The sequence below is a fragment of the Trichomycterus rosablanca genome, chromosome 1, assembly GCF_030014385.1.
Source record: "Trichomycterus rosablanca isolate fTriRos1 chromosome 1, fTriRos1.hap1, whole genome shotgun sequence".
Taxonomy (NCBI): domain Eukaryota; kingdom Metazoa; phylum Chordata; class Actinopteri; order Siluriformes; family Trichomycteridae; genus Trichomycterus; species Trichomycterus rosablanca.
The window spans coordinates 7,553,910-7,570,159 of record NC_085988.1 but is presented as its reverse complement, the minus strand read 5'-3'; the positions used below and the strand labels follow the sequence as shown (position 1 = coordinate 7,570,159).

The 16,250-nt window shown below is 39.3% G+C and overlaps 1 protein-coding gene across 1 annotated transcript in view; it reads left to right on the top strand.

The window, feature by feature from the left end:
- Window positions 1–9,396: 9,396 nt before the first annotated feature.
- Window positions 9,397–16,250, top strand: part of LOC134316967 (NACHT, LRR and PYD domains-containing protein 12-like) — a 175,526-nt gene continuing 168,672 nt past the window's right edge. The window contains exons 1-3 of the mRNA XM_062997557.1: window positions 9,397–9,439; window positions 9,595–11,388; window positions 12,755–12,931. Coding sequence (XP_062853627.1) covers window positions 9,411–9,439; window positions 9,595–11,388; window positions 12,755–12,931 — 2,000 coding nt within the window. The 5' untranslated portion in view covers window positions 9,397–9,410. The remainder of the gene's footprint in view (window positions 9,440–9,594; window positions 11,389–12,754; window positions 12,932–16,250) is intronic.

Sequence of the window (16,250 nt, the reverse complement as noted above, 5' to 3'; positions counted from 1 at the left end):
GTGTGTAGTTTATAGTGTGTCTTTAGTGTGTCTCTTTACTGTGTGTAGTGTACAGGGGGGTATTCCAGAAAGCGGGTTAAGTGATTAAACCGGGTAAGGTAACTCGGAATGAACGAAAACTCGAGGTTTTCCGTTCCAGAAACCGAGATTAAAGAGAGCCTGTGTCAGTTACTATAGCAACTTACGCTCTGAAGCTAACCTGCTCGCTGGCAGGTTAACTTAAACCTGACCTGGAGTTACTCGCACTTTCCTCATGTAAACCTGGCGTGTCCTTTACTCCAGGATCCAGTAAATACAGACGCGCTAATTATTCAAACAGATCTTAGTTGGGAACGAGTCATTAAACTCAGATGAGTCATTTCTGGATGGATTTATTCGCAAACTTTTCCGTTTTTATCACAGTCAGTCAATTCGGGGAGAGTGGGGACGGTTACCACAAGGGGCAGCTGCAACATTATTAATCACAATAATCACAATATTAATAAAAAGGCTTGTTACAACATTAATTATAACATTATGGATGGAATGTTATGGATTAATATAGAACACCCTTAACACACACACAGTTTAGTAAGCTAAAATCATTCATGGTTTAAATTGATTGTAGTAATTAACCCTAAACATGATTGTTACTTAAAAACAGGGATTATACAGGTGCTGGTCATAAAATTAGAATATCATGAAAAAGTTGATTTATTTCAGTAATTCCATTCAAAAAGTGAAACTTGTATATTACAGTGTATCACAAAAGTGAGTACACCCCTCACATTTCTGCAAATATTTCATTATATCTTTTCATGGGACAACACTATAGACATGAAACTTGGATATAACTTAGAGTAGTCAGTGTACAGCTTGTTTAGCAGTGTAGATTTACTGTCTTCTGAAAATAACTCAACACACAGCCATTAATGTCTAAATAGCTGCAACATAAGTGAGTACACCCCACAGTGAACATGTCCAAATTGTGCCCAAATGTGTCGTTGTCCCTCCCTGGTGTCATGTGTCAAGGTCCAAGGTGTAAATGGGGAGCAGGGCTGTTAAATTTGGTGTTTTGGGTACAATTCTCTCATACTGGCCACTGGATATTCAACATGGCACCTCATGGCAAAGAACTCTCTGAGGATGTGAGAAATAGTATTGTTGCTCTCCACAAAGATGGCCTGGGCTATAAGAAGATTGCTAACACCCTGAAACTGAGCTACAGCATGGTGGCCAAGGTCATACAGCGGTTTTCCAGGACAGGTTCCACTCGGAACAGGCTTCGCCAGGGTCGACCAAAGAAGTTGAGTCCACGTGTTCGGAGTCATATCCAGAGGTTGGCTTTAAAAAATAGACACATGAGTGCTGCCAGCATTGCTGCAGAGGTTGAAGACGTGGGAGGTCAGCCTGTCAGTGCTCAGACCATACGCCGCACACTGCATCAACTCGGTCTGCATGGTCGTCATCCCAGAAGGAAGCTGACGCACAAGAAAGCTTGCAAACAGTTTGCTGAAGACAAGCAGTCCAAGAACATGGATTACTGGAATGCCCTGTGGTCTGACGAGACCAAGATAAACTTGTTTGGCTCAGATGGTGTCCAGCATGTGTGGCGGCGCCCTGGTGAGAAGTACCAAGACAACTGTATCTTGCCTACAGTCAAGCATGGTGGTGGTAGCATCATGGTCTTGGGCTGCATGAGTATTGCTGGCACTGGGGAGCTGCAGTTCATTGAGGGAAACATGAATTCCAACATGTACTGTGACATTCTGAAACAGAGCATGATCCCCTCCCTTCGAAAACTGGGCCTCATGGCAGTTTTCCAACAGGATAACGACCCCAAGCACAACCTCCAAGATGACAACTGCCTTGCTGAGGAAGCTGAAGGTAAAGGTGATGAGCACCTGTGGCGCATCCTCAAGTGGAAGGTGGATGAGTTCAAGGTGTCTAACATCCACCAGCTCCGTGATGTCATCATGGAGGAGTGGAAGAGGATTCCAGTAGCAACCTGTGCAGCTCTGGTGAATTCCATGCCCAGGAGGGTTAAGGCAGTGCTGGATAATAATGGTGGTCACACAAAATATTGACACTTTGGGCACAATTTGGACATGTTCACTGTGGGGTGTACTCACTTATGTTGCCAGCCATTTAGACATTAATGGCTGTGTGTTGAGTTATTTTCGGAAGACAGTAAATCTACACTGCTATACAAGTTGTACACTGACTACTCTAAGTTATATCCAAGTTTTATTTCTATAGTGTTGTCCCATGAAAAGATATAATAAAATATTTGCAGAAATGTGAGGGGTGTACTCACTTTTGTGATACACTGTATATTCATTCATTACACACAGACTGATATACAGTGTATCACAAAAGTGAGTACACTCCTCACATTTCTGCAGATATTTAAGTATATCTTTTCATGGGACAACACTGACAAAATGACACTTTGACACAATGAAAAGTAGTCTGTGTGCAGCTTATATAACAGTGTAAATTTATTCTTCCCTCAAAATAACTCAATATACAGCCATTAATGTCTAAACCACCGGCAACAAAAGTGAGTACACCCCTAAGAGACTACACCCCTAAATGTCCAAATTGAGCACTGCTTGTCATTTTCCCTCCAAAATGTCATGTGACACGTTAGTGTTACTAGGTCTCAGGTGTGCATAGGGAGCAGGTGTGTTCAATTTAGTAGTACAGCTCTCACACTCTCTCATACTGGTCACTGAAAGTTCCAACATGGCACCTCATGGCAAAGAACTCTCTGAGGATCTTAAAAGACGAATTGTTGCGCTACATGAAGATGGCCAAGGCTACAAGAAGATTGCCAACACCCTGAAACTGAGCTGCAGCACAGTGGCCAAGATCATCCAGCGTTTTAAAAGAGCAGGGTCCACTCAGAACAGACCTCGCGTTGGTCGTCCAAAGAAGCTGAGTGCACGTGCTCAGCGTCACATCCAACTGCTGTCTTTGAAAGATAGGCGCAGGAGTGCTGTCAGCATTGCTGCAGAGATTGAAAAGGTGGGGGGTCAGCCTGTCAGTGCTCAGACCATACGCCGCACACTACATCAAATTGGTCTGCATGGCTGTCACCCCAGAAGGAAGCCTCTTCTGAAGTCGCTACACAAGAAAGCCCGCAAACAGTTTGCTGAAGACATGTCAACAAAGGACATGGATTACTGGAACCATGTCCTATGGTCTGATGAGACCAAGATTAATTTGTTTGGTTCAGATGGTCTCAAGCATGTGTGGCGGCAATCAGGTGAGGAGTACAAAGATAAGTGTGTCATGCCTACAGTCAAGCATGGTGGTGGGAATGCCATGGTCTGGGGCTGCATGAGTGCAGCAGCTGTTGGGGAGTTACATTTCATTGAGGGACACATGAACTCCAATATGTACTGTGAAATACTGAAGCAGAGCATGATCCCCTCCCTCCGGAAACTGGGTCGCAGGGCAGTGTTCCAGCATGATAATGACCCCAAACACACCTCTAAGACGACCACTGCTTTATTGAAGAGGCTGAGGGTAAAGGTGATGGACTGGCCAAGCATGTCTCCAGACCTAAACCCAATAGAACATCTTTGGGGCATCCTCAAGCGGAAGGTGGAGGAGCGCAAAGTCTCGAATATCCGCCAGCTCCGTGATGTCGTCATGGAGGAGTGGAAAAGCATTCCAGTGGCAACCTGTGAAGCTCTGGTAAACTCCATGCCCAGGAGAGTTAAGGCAGTACTGGGAAATAATGGTGGCCACACAAAATATTGACACTTCAGGAACTTTCACTAAGGGGTGTACTCACTTTTGTTGCCGGTGGTTTAGACATTAATGGCTGTATATTGAGTTATTTTGAGGGAAGAATAAATTTACACTGTTATATAAGCTGCACACAGACTACTTTTCATTGTGTCAAAGTGTCATTTTGTCAGTGTTGTCCCATAAAAAGATATACTTAAATATTTGCAGAAATGTGAGGGGTGTACTCACTTTTGTGATACACTGTATTTCAAATGTTTATTTCTTTTAATGTTGATGATTATAACTGACAACTAATGAAAACTCCAAATTCAGTATCTCAGAAAATTAGAATATTACTTAAGACCAATACAAAAAAAAGGATTTTTAGAAATGTTGGCCAACTGAAAAGTATGAAGATGAAAAGTATGAGCATGTACAGCACTCAATACTTAGTTGGGGCTCCTTTTGTCTGGATTACTGCAGCAATGCGGCGTGGCATGGAGTCCATCAGTCTGTGGTACTGCTCAGGTGTTATGAGAGCCCAGGTTGCTCTGATAGTGGCCTTCAGCTCTTCTGAATTGTTGGGTCTGGCGTATCACGTCTTCCTCTTCACAATACCACATAGATTTTCTATGGGGTTAAGGTCAGGCGAGTTTGCTGGCCAATTAAGAACAGGGATACCATGGTCCTTAAACCAGGTACTGGTAGCTTTGGCACTGTGTGCAGGTGCCAAGTCCTGTTGGAAAATGAAATCTGCATCTCCATAAAGTTGGTCAGCAGCAGGAAGCATGAAGTTTTCTAAAACTTCCTGGTAGACGTTGACCTTGGACCTCAGAAAACACAGTGGACCAACACCAGCAGATGACATGGCACTCCAAACCATCACTGACTGTGGAAACTTTACACTGGACCTCAAGCAACGTGGATTCTGTGCCTCTTCTCTCTTCCTCCAGACTCTGGGACCTTGATTTCCAAAGGTAATGCAAAATTTACTTTCATCAGAGAACATAACTTTGGACCACTCAGCAGCCTTTTTGTCTTTAGCCCAGGTGAGACGCTTCTGACGCTGTCTCTTGTTCAAGGGTGGCTTGACACAAGGAATGCGACAGCTGAAACCCATGTCTTGCATACGTCTGTGCGTGGTGGTTCTTGAAGCACTGACTCCAGCTACAGTCCACTCTTTGTGAATCTCCCCCACATTTTTTAATGGGTTTTGTTTCACAATCCTCTCCAGGGTGCGGTTATCCCTATTGCTTGTACACTTTTTTCTACCACATCTTTTCCTTCCCTTCGCCTCTCTATTAATGTGCTTGGACACAGAGCTCTGTGAACAGCCAGCCTCTTTAGAAATGACCTTTTGTGTCTTGCCCTCCTTGTGCAAGGTGTCAATGGTCGTCTTTTGGACAACTGTCAAGTCAGCAGTCTTCCCCATGATTGTGTAGCCTACAGAACTAGACTGAGAGACAATTTAAAGGCCTTTGCAGGTGTTTTGAGTTAATTAGCTGATTAGATATTGTACCTTGCCACAATATTCTAATTTTCTGAGATACTGAATTTGGGGTTTTCATTAGTTGTCGGTTATAATCATCAACATTAAAAGAAATAAACATTTGAAATATATCAGTCTGTGTGTAATGAATATAATATACACGTTTCACTTTTTGAATGGAATTACTGAAATAAATCAACTTTTTCATGATATTCTAATTTCATGACCAGCACCTGTATATGTTACAGCTGTGTGTGGGTGGGTAGCTGACAGATGTGGATTTTATTTTATTAAAATGTTGTCTTTTATTATTTAAACAGCAGACAGAATATCCCTCCACATACAGGTAGTGACCAATTTAATGCATGTTCTGCAACCTATTGTTCTCCATCTTATGGAGATGCTTTCATTAAGATCTTATGTGATGCTACCCACATTACAAATATTGAAGCCAAATGGTCAGGCTCTGTGCATGAGCACTGAAAATAAAACAATGCAACAAGTTAATTTCCTTGTCCTTATTCTTTAGTAAGAACATTTATATTTATACACCCTTAGCACCGACACCCATCTTAAATTCAAGCAACTGAATTTCTAGCCTTGTCTATTTTATATGCTCCACCTGATGATCACACTTTGCAGTTTGTTTCTCCAGATGGACCTTGTATAGTCCATCTTATTTACACCCAACTTGAAAGAAAGAGGCAAAAATAGCATGTTATGATCAAACATAGCTTTTTGTGTTCTACATATTTCAGATATTTGGTAAGACATTTTTACTGTTTGCTTTGGATGTGGATGGTCCCTCATTTGATTGGGAACTGCCCATCACATTCTGTTAGAGGACAGTCACACACATTATAATGGTAGATCAAATGAAATGCCATGCTCTATGTTCAACATATACTGTACCTCTGTAGGCCTCCCAGTATTATCCCACTCTGAGGCAGCAGAGATGGTTTCTTTATTGTCCTTCAACAGTGTTTTTTTTAAAATTATTATTAAAGAACATTATTTATAAGTATTAGGATCTATAGGGACATTTAGGTCACTAACAATTGCAGGAGGCTCAAAACCACACCACCAATCACTGGAGACATGGCAATAAAAAGTGTTCAGACTGCACCAATGCAGTTCTTAATATTCCACAGTTTATGCACTACAGACTAATGATTTACATGTAATGAACATGCCTTGAACATAGACAGCTTTTGTATTTTAGTTTTATCTGCCGCCATGTGCATCTGATTCCACTTGGATTACACCTAGATTGAGTAAATGAAAGAAAAAAAGTTTTTAAAATTGAGACAAATATTACACCTGACATATTAAACAATTTTACCTATTCTTCTGCTAAATGTTGAATAATGGTTAAGTTTTTTTTACTTAATGTAAACTCACGCATTAACCCTGTAAGCATTTTTATTTTGTCATTTGCGACGTCTTTTTTACGGACACTGCTGTATTACTTTCACGTCTAAAACATTCTCATGATCTGCACACAAACATTAAAATGAACAGTTCTACTGGTGTATAATATGATGGACTACTTTTTCTTTCATTCACATCCATGGTGAATCCATTTATCCATGTTTATAGTTAGCCGTGAACGCGCTTCTGCTGGGTTCAATCTACTCAGAGTTAAGTAATCTAACCCTGATCCGCTTTTGTGGAACTGAAAACTCCGGCTATGACACGGTGAGATAAGTCAACTCGGAGTTCAGGTTTAAGTTTGAAGTTTGTTAAACCCGCTTTCTGGAATACCCCCCAGGTAGTGTATGTGTAGTATGTGTGTGTAGTTTACAGTGTGTGTATAGTTTGTAAATAGAGCTTTAGCCACTCATGCAGGACTGAGCAAACCTTCACGAAGTGTAATGAGTGTCTATAACATGTGACATATTACATGTCTTACCTACTTAAACATGGGAATCCTGTCACCTGTAAGCACTTACCAACTATAAGTAATTATAATCTAATATTATATTCTGTGTTGTTAATGTTCTGGAGAATTTCACTATTTAACAAGGATTTTTTGTTTTATTTCATTTAAACTCACTAATTTAAAACTAATTATACTGTGTTTTATTTATCAGTCCAATCTCAGTACAGAGATCAGATTCTCCAGTACCCAGCCATATCTCCATGAAGAGTGATGGATCTATAGATCCTCCTCTGTACTTTCAAGATGGAGATCCATCATCTGGACCCAGGTAAGAGCTCCTCACAGTGTGTATATGTGTATTTTATATGTGTATAGTGTGTTTAGTGTGCATGTAGTGTGTATAGTTTACAGTGTGTGTATAGTTTGTGTGTTTAGTGTGTCTCTGTATTGTGTGAAATTTTTAGTTTAATTTCATTTAAACTCACTAATCTCAGACTAATTATACTGTGTTTTATTTATCAGTCCAATCTCAGTACAGAGATCAGATTCTCCAGGACCCAGCTGTTTGCAGTTTAGAGATGTAGATCCATCATTTAGGCTCAGGTAAGAGCTCCTCACACTTCAGTGCTGTTTTTTTTTTTGAGAGATTTTAGGATGTGTCCATAAGATCTGGAGAAATTTTATATTCATGTGGAGGGTCTGGACCCTCGTACTGGTGTATCAATCAGAACATAAAAGTCAGCATCAGGATTGGTGTTTTTCATTGTTCTTACTGCAATTTTAAATGACCAAGCTACCTTCTGACAAGGTAGAAGGAAACCAGAAAGAACGAACATGCAAAACATGTAAAGGGTGTTTAAACCAAAAATGACTTGCCTTAATTTGCTGCCATTTTACTTATTTGGATGTGGTTTTTTTTTTTTTTGCATTTTTGAGTGGACTTGATGTACACCAGGAGCCTTTCCACTACTGATGTGAGTTTCTCCTGCTAATGCACAACTCCAGTGTGAACACTGTGTATCCCTTGGCATATCTCCCTGCTGAGATAATCTTGAAAGTGGCATTTTTCTGTGTTTATCTAATATTAAATATGTTGGAAGGTTTAAAACATTTAAATGTAACAAATTAGATAACGTAACATTTGAGGAATTTTGGAAGGGGGCAAATACTTTATCACAGCACTGTATATACATTTTTGAATCAAGTTTTAGGGGGGCTGCAGTTCTGGCAGCCTTAACTTCTTGTGTCTATGGTATAGTATGTGTGTAGTGTGTATATGTGTAATGTGTGTATTTAGTGAAGTAAGTAGTGTGTAGTGTTTTATTGTGTGTGTTGTCTCTATAGTGTGTGTGTGTGTGTGCGTAACCAATGTCACATTAGAAAAAAAGAATTGAGTGTTTTAGATGTGCTTTTGGTTTTAGATTTTAGAGCTTTAAGAATTTAAGGTGGCAGCACTATCGCACAGCAGAGACTCACGTTCTGTGTGTTTTCTGCATGGATTTTCTTTTACCTATTTTAACATGCCAGTAGGTGGATTATGTGTGTGGTGAACTCATGCTTTGTCCAGACTAAAAGCGGTCTGAAATGGTAACTGAAGATAAATTGCAGTGGTGGAAATTTGATTTGAATGGTACAGATTAAAATGCTGGATTTGTTTCCTTCCTGTTTGCATTTCTTTAATTGTTTCTATTCTTTTATAGTATTTTATTATTGATTATTAATTAAAGGATGTGAGAAATGGCTGACATGGTTACTTAGTCAAGTGAGCTTTACGTCACCACATGCTTAGAGGCTGTAACAAATAAAACCCTGCTTTAGATTTTTATGTCCATGTGATCAGCAACACAATTTACTTGAGCTGTTTGATTCTGGAACAGGAGATTTTCTTTAAAAAGGGTTTCAGCAAAATTATGTTTTTAACTGTTGCCTGTTTGTACTAGAGTGTGCGGGAAATAATTCCTGAGGAAAATTACGTTTTTCTGCCGGTCTGTCTGAACAAGAGTGTGTGAAAAAGATAATGTAAATACTGAATAATGTTAATGACCCCCGTGTTTCAGCAGCTTATTATTCATGACAGAACTGTTTATTAACTTAAGCTGTTTTGTGGTTCTTGGATTACTGAGCAAACAAAAATATTAAAAATAAGAGAAAATTCTATTTATACTGTATAATCAGAATATATTAAGATGTTTTTTCATATCCGCACATACAAATGACATTTTCTGGAATTTAAAAGTTAGAGCATATTTAGGACCTGAGAATAAAATCTACCTATAATTCTGGTTTGTCCACAGTGACCTGATGGGGGCGACAGCAACAATGAAACAGAGCATCACCAGAAATATGAGGTAAGATCAAACCCAACAACAGAACATTTACAGTGATTTGTAGAGACTATAAAGTGGAGTTTGATTTTCTCCTGCATTCTTTATAGGTTGATAAGATTAAAACTCTAAAAGTAACTGGACATATGTCTGCATGTTTTGTTCTCACCATATCACAGGCCTGACTTTATATCTGCTAGAGCTGAAGTCCAGAAGAAGCTCAAATTAAATCTGATAAAGAAGTTTCAGTGTGTAAATGAAGTGATCACAAAGCAGGGAAACCCAACACTTCTGAATGAGATCTACACCAAGCTCTATATCACAGAGGGAGAAAGTGGAAAAGTCAATAATGAACATGAGGTGAGGCAGATCGAGGCAGCATCCAGGAGAGCAGCAACAGAGGACACGACGCCCATCAAATGTAACAACATCTTTAAACCTTTATCAGACCAAGATGAACCCATCAGGACTGTCCTGACTAAGGGCGTCGCTGGCATCGGAAAAACCGTCTCTGTACAGAAGTTCATTCTGGATTGGGCTGAAGGGAAAGAGAATCAGGACGTCCACCTCATATTTCCACTTCCTTTTAGAGAGCTGAATTTAATGAAGGACCACAAACTGAGTCTGATGGATCTCCTTCATTTCTATTTTCAGGAGATAAATGAAACGGACATTTCCAGCTTGTACAAAGTTCTGTTTATTTTTGATGGGTTGGATGAGTGTCGTTTACCTCTAGATCTCCAGAACTCAGTGAGATTGAGTGATGTTAATGAATCAGCATCAGTTCATGAGCTGCTGATGAACCTGATCAACGGGAATCTGCTTCCTTCTGCTCTGATCTGGATCACCTCCCGCCCAACAGCAGCTGATCAGATCCCCTCTGAGTGTATCGATCGAGTGACAGAGGTACGAGGATTCAGTGATCCACAGAAGGAGGAGTACTTCAGGAAGAGGGTCAGTGATCAGAGTCTGGCCAGTAGAATCATCTCACACCTGAAGTCATTAAGAAGCCTCTACATCATGTGTCACATTCCGGTCTTCTGCTGGATTACAGCCACAGTTCTAGAGAGAATGTTTGGTGAAACAGAGAGTGGAGAGATCCCCAAAACTCTGACTGAAATGTACACCCACTTCCTCATCATTGAGACCAACGTCATCAGAAAAAAGTACATGAAGAATCAGGAGGAAGAAGGAGAAATGATCCTCAAACTGGGAAAACTGGCTTTTGAGCAGCTGATGAAAGGAAACCTGATCTTCTATGAGGAAGACCTGATGCAGTGTGGCATTGATGTTCAGGAAGCCTCAGTGTACTCAGGTGTGTGTACACAGATCTTCAGAGAGGAGTTTGGACTTCACCAGAGTAAAGTGTACTGCTTTGTTCATCTGAGCATTCAGGAACATCTCGCAGCTCTATATGTGCACCTGACCTTCATGAACGAAAATAAAAATCTTCTTCAACAGCGTGAGTCCTCAAAACTGAGGATCCTGAAGATAAAACAAATCTCAGATCTACACAAGAGTGCTGTAGATCAGGCATTACAGAGTAAGAATGGACATCTGGATCTTTTACTTCGCTTTCTTCTGGGTCTCTCACTGCAGTCCAATCAAAATCTCTTGCAAGCCTTAGTGACACAAACAGGAAGTGACTCTCACAGCAAACAGAAAACTGTTCGGTACATTAAGAAGAAGATCAGTGAGAATCCCTTAACAGAGAAATCCATCAATCTGTTCCACTGTCTTAATGAACTGGATGATCATTCACTAGTTCAGGAGATCCAACAATACCTGAAATCTGGAGAACTAAAACAAACCAAACTCTCTGGTTCTCAGTGGTCAGCTCTGGTCTTCATGTTATTGACATCATCAGAGGAGCTGGATGTGTTTAACCTGAGTGATTATACCAACAAATACAGCTCATCAGAGAAGGTTTTTCTGAAACTGATGCCGGTGGTTGCAGCATCCAGATCAGCTCAGTGAGTAATACTGAAGATTTTTGTTGTACTGGAATTCTGATGTTATAGATCATTATTATACAACCCCAAATAAGAAAAAGTTGGGACATAGTCCCACAGTCCCATACCATGACAGACCCTGGCTTTTGGACTTGCTGATAATAGTCTGGATGGTTTGTCTTTGGTGTAGAGTACACAGCATCCATTAAAAAAAAAAAAAAAAAAAAACACACAAAAACCAAACACAAAACTACCATTGTTCCTTCCTTAGTCTCTCAGCTTCAAAACTACACTAAATCTGTATCCTTGTGTTGTTGGTGATAGAAACATATTCGACAAAATATTTATTTCACTGATGTCAGACAGTTACAGACTCACAGTAGAAGCTCTGATTTGTCCAAAAAGCTTAAATTTAATTTTTTTAAATTTGTTTGTTTCTGCTGAAATGTTTTGGCTCCTACGTTTTTGTAGTTATCATTATTTGAGCATGAATAAAAACATCACCATAATATTTAGCTGTTTTTTCTACAACTTTTAGAATATTATTAAATTGTAGAACATTTAGGGTTCATTTATTTGGAGGTGTCACCATTATTATTGCTATGTACCACATGCTTAGTTTTTCTTTCTGTCTGTTTCCACACCCTTGTCTCCACCTCTCATTTATTATTGGTTCATTTGATTGTTTGAACTTGTTTCTTCTTACTTCTTTACTTTTTATTTTACTTTGGGTGAAGTATAGTGGTGCTTACACACGTTAAAATGTGGTAACTTTTGTTACTTTGTTTTTTATATTTTCTATCTTGTTTGATGTGCTGGTTTAAACCCAGCCTGTTAATTTTTTTCAATCTTTACTTCGGATCTGAATGTGTATAGAGTTCAAAACGTTTACAAATTCAGTCAAAAATACCTAAACATGTCGAGAATTCTTCCTTGTGTTTTTTTATTCTGGTTGAATTAATATGTATATAATGTTTATTTTTTATCAGCTCTAGGCTTTATTCTAGAACAGAAGTTATTATGGTAAACGTTTACATTACATGATGCTTTTATTACAATTCTCATGTGTACTAAAGTATTGAGTATGAGAAACAATATATAGTGGATTTTAAAAGCAAACATTTCAAAAATGTGTTTTACAACAATACTCTCAACGATAAGTAAATGTAGTTTTCACAATGGTGCACTTATAGAACACATACAATGATGATTTGAAGCACAATATATTTTAGTAGAATTTAGTAGAAAGTTGGTCCTTTAGTTACTAGATTTATAATCAAGTCTAAATTTATTTTAATACATTTAATCCACCAGATTTAGTTATTAGATCAATAGATCGTCTGCACTAATGTTAGTGAATCAACTATCATGTTTTAATTTTTTTCAGTCTTGGTCAGTGTGAACTAAAAGATAAAAGTTGTGAAGCTCTGGCCTCAGTGCTCAGCTCAGAATCCTCCAGTCTGAAAGAACTCGATCTGTCTGATAATAATAAACTAGGAGATTCAGGAGTGAAGCGTCTCTCTGCTGGACTGGAGAATCCTCACTGTAAACTGGAGATACTGGGGTAAGATCATCTCTCTGAGAATCACACATGAGCTGCTCCTCACTAACTCATCTTCTCTAATAGTGAGACTGAAACAGAGGATTTAGGTTTGAATGGAAGTTGCATATTTACTAAATAAAGAGAGGAAATGATCTGTTATAGTTTAGTTTTTAGTTTAGATTAATTTATTGTTACTTCCATCATTTACCTTCAGCATATACAGAAGCGAGATACCGTTTCTCTACAGATTATAATGCTCAATCAACAAGCAGTCACACTGTGTAACAGTCACTCATAATTATGATTAATAATAATATTACACAAAACTAACAGTTAATAATAATATAACACTATTAGCAGCCCCCCTCACTGCCTGATGAAAACACAAATCAACATAAATAAAAAAAAAAAAACACAAATCAACATAAATCCATTAAAGTTTTTATCATGGAGTCTGGTACAGTAATTCAGTAATGGAGTCAGAGAGGAGGAACCAGTCTGGTACAGTAATTCAGTAATGGAGTCAGAGAGGAGGAACCAGTCTGGTACAGTAATTCAGTAATGGAGACAGAGAGGAGGAACCAGTCTGGTACAGTAATTCAGTAATGGAGACAGAGAGGAGGAACCAGTCTGGTACAGTCATTCAGTAATGGAGTCAGAGAGGAGGAACCAGTCTGGTACAGCAATTCAGTAATGTAGACAGAGAGGAGGAACCAGTCTGGTACAGTAAATCAGTAATGGAGACAGAGAGGAGGAACCAGTCTGGTACAGTAATTCAGTAATGGAGACAGAGAGGAGGAACCAGTCTGGTACAGTAATTCAGTAATGGAGTCAGAGAGGAGGAACCAGTCTGGTACAGTATTTCAGTAATGGAGTCAGAGAGGAGGAACCAGTCTGGTACAGTAATTCAGTAATGGAGTCAGAGAGGAGGAACCAGTCTGGTACAGTAATTCAGTAATGGAGTCAGAGAGGAGGAACCAGTCTGGTACAGTAATTCAGTAATGGAGTCAGAGAGGAGGAACCAGTCTGGTACAGTAATTCAGTAATGGAGTCAGAGAGGAGGAACCAGTCTGGTACAGTAATTCAGTAATGGAGACAGAGAGGAGGAACCAGTCTGGTACAGTCATTCAGTAATGGAGTCAGAGAGGAGGAACCAGTCTGGTACAGTCATTCAGTAATGGAGACAGAGAGGAGGAACCAGTCTGGTACAGTAATTCAGTAATGGAGTCAGAGAGGAGGAACCAGTCTGGTACAGTCATTCAGTAATGGAGACAGAGAGGAGGAACCAGTCTGGTACAGTCATTCAGTAATGGAGACAGAGAGGAGGAACCAGTCTGGTACAGTAATTCAGTAATGGAGACAGAGAGGAGGAACCAGTCTGGTACAGTAATTCAGTAATGGAGACAGAGAGGAGGAACCAGTCTGGTACAGTAATTCAGTAATGGAGACAGAGAGGAGGAACCAGTCTGGTACAGTAATTCAGTAATGGAGACAGAGAGGAGGAACCAGTCTGGTACAGTAATTCAGTAATGGAGACAGAGAGGAGGAACCAGTCTGGTACAGTAATTCAGTAATGGAGACAGAGAGGAGGAACCAGTCTGGTACAGTAATTCAGTAATGGAGACAGAGAGGAGGAACCAGTCTGGTACAGTAATTCAGTAATGGAGACAGAGAGGAGGAACCAGTCTGGTACAGTAATTCAGTAATGGAGACAGAGAGGAGGAACCAGTCTGGTACAGTAATTCAGTAATGGAGACAGAGAGGAGGAACCAGTCTGGTACAGTAATTCAGTAATGGCTGCTCATGATCTTCATCATCATCAATGAAAAATCCAGCAAACTAATCAGGGGTGCGTTTCTCAAAATGTTCGTAATGATAAGTACTTCGTAACCTCGTACTTAAGAACTTTCTTACATTTATGCGTGTTTCCCGAAACCCTTCGTAACTAACGTAATATTTAAATTTGTTGGTAAGTTACGAGTAGTCTGACCCATTCGTAACTCACTAATTACTTCTTAACTTAAAGTTTGCGTGCACAAAACAATTTGCCTTTTATAAACGAACACTCTGGTTCTATGCGTGGCAACAGCACTTTTAGGCAGAGGTGGAAAGAGTAATTAAATATTGTATTGTATTATTTTTTACTTAAGTACGGGTAAAATTACTAGTCTAAAAATCTACTCGAGTAAAAAGTAACTCATTTAAAATGTACTCAGAGTAAACGTTACTTTGTTACTTTTTTAACAGAAGGAGGGACATCATTTTCCAACAGAAGTTCATAGATGAATGATACAGCAGACTACACACAGCTCACCAGCCATGCAGCATATTAGCAGTTAATATGTGGATTTAGCCAGTATGTGGATTTAGCCACTCTACAGACCTAACAGACTGCAACTGCTGTTATCAATTCAAAATAGCATTATTTCTGTTCATCCTCAATAAATCGCTGTTTAACGTTAGCATTATTTTATAGCTTGTTGGACTTGACGCTAACTAACTTGGTTCAGGTCAATAGTGCCAACTAGGGATGCCAACTTTCAAAACTTTAAATAAGGAACACCCTGGGCTGGCGGGTTGGTGGAAGGCATAGGGTGGGGGGTGGGATGGCGGGTGTTTACCTGAGCTGGAGGGGGGGTAGGTGGTTAGGGTTGCACTTATAAAAAATATAACGGGTCTTACATCGTCATAGAAACATTATCAAAATGTTTTATTTAGGGTGTTTAACATTTATTATTTTTATTTTTTATAATAATAAATCAGAACCATATTTTAGGCAAAACAATGCCCCCATAGTGCCAGCCCTACTTGTGTTACTTTACTTTCACCATAAGCTGGAATCAAACCTAGGGCAGAAAAATACGCGCTCTGCTACTTAATCAGAGGAGTAATAACAGGTTGTTATTATATGTTATTTTATGTGTAATGTTATTTTATAGATTTATAGATTTTATAGATTTAGTTAAAAATCACTAAAGTTTATTTACATTTACTATTGTTACTTGGTTATGTACAGTACTTTGTATGGAGGGCAGTATATAATCGACACAGAATGGCCTGGTTTGCTAAAACTCTGTCATAGAAAGCTTCTTAGCCATGATGTCAAGTTTGGCCCCTTCAATTCCACCAGCTCTTTGTGGTGTATCTCCCTCTGTTGAAGCTTTAGCTCTAGCCGCTCTTTTTCCACCTGAAACCTTCAGAATTTCACATCATTATTTTTGTGATCCACCATGTCAGCACAGAAACCTTCAATTCTGATCAAACCAGTAAATTAACACAAAAAGAAAAATGTGGTTTATATCCAACCAAATAATCAGAACCCTGCAAATAAAGCAGCACC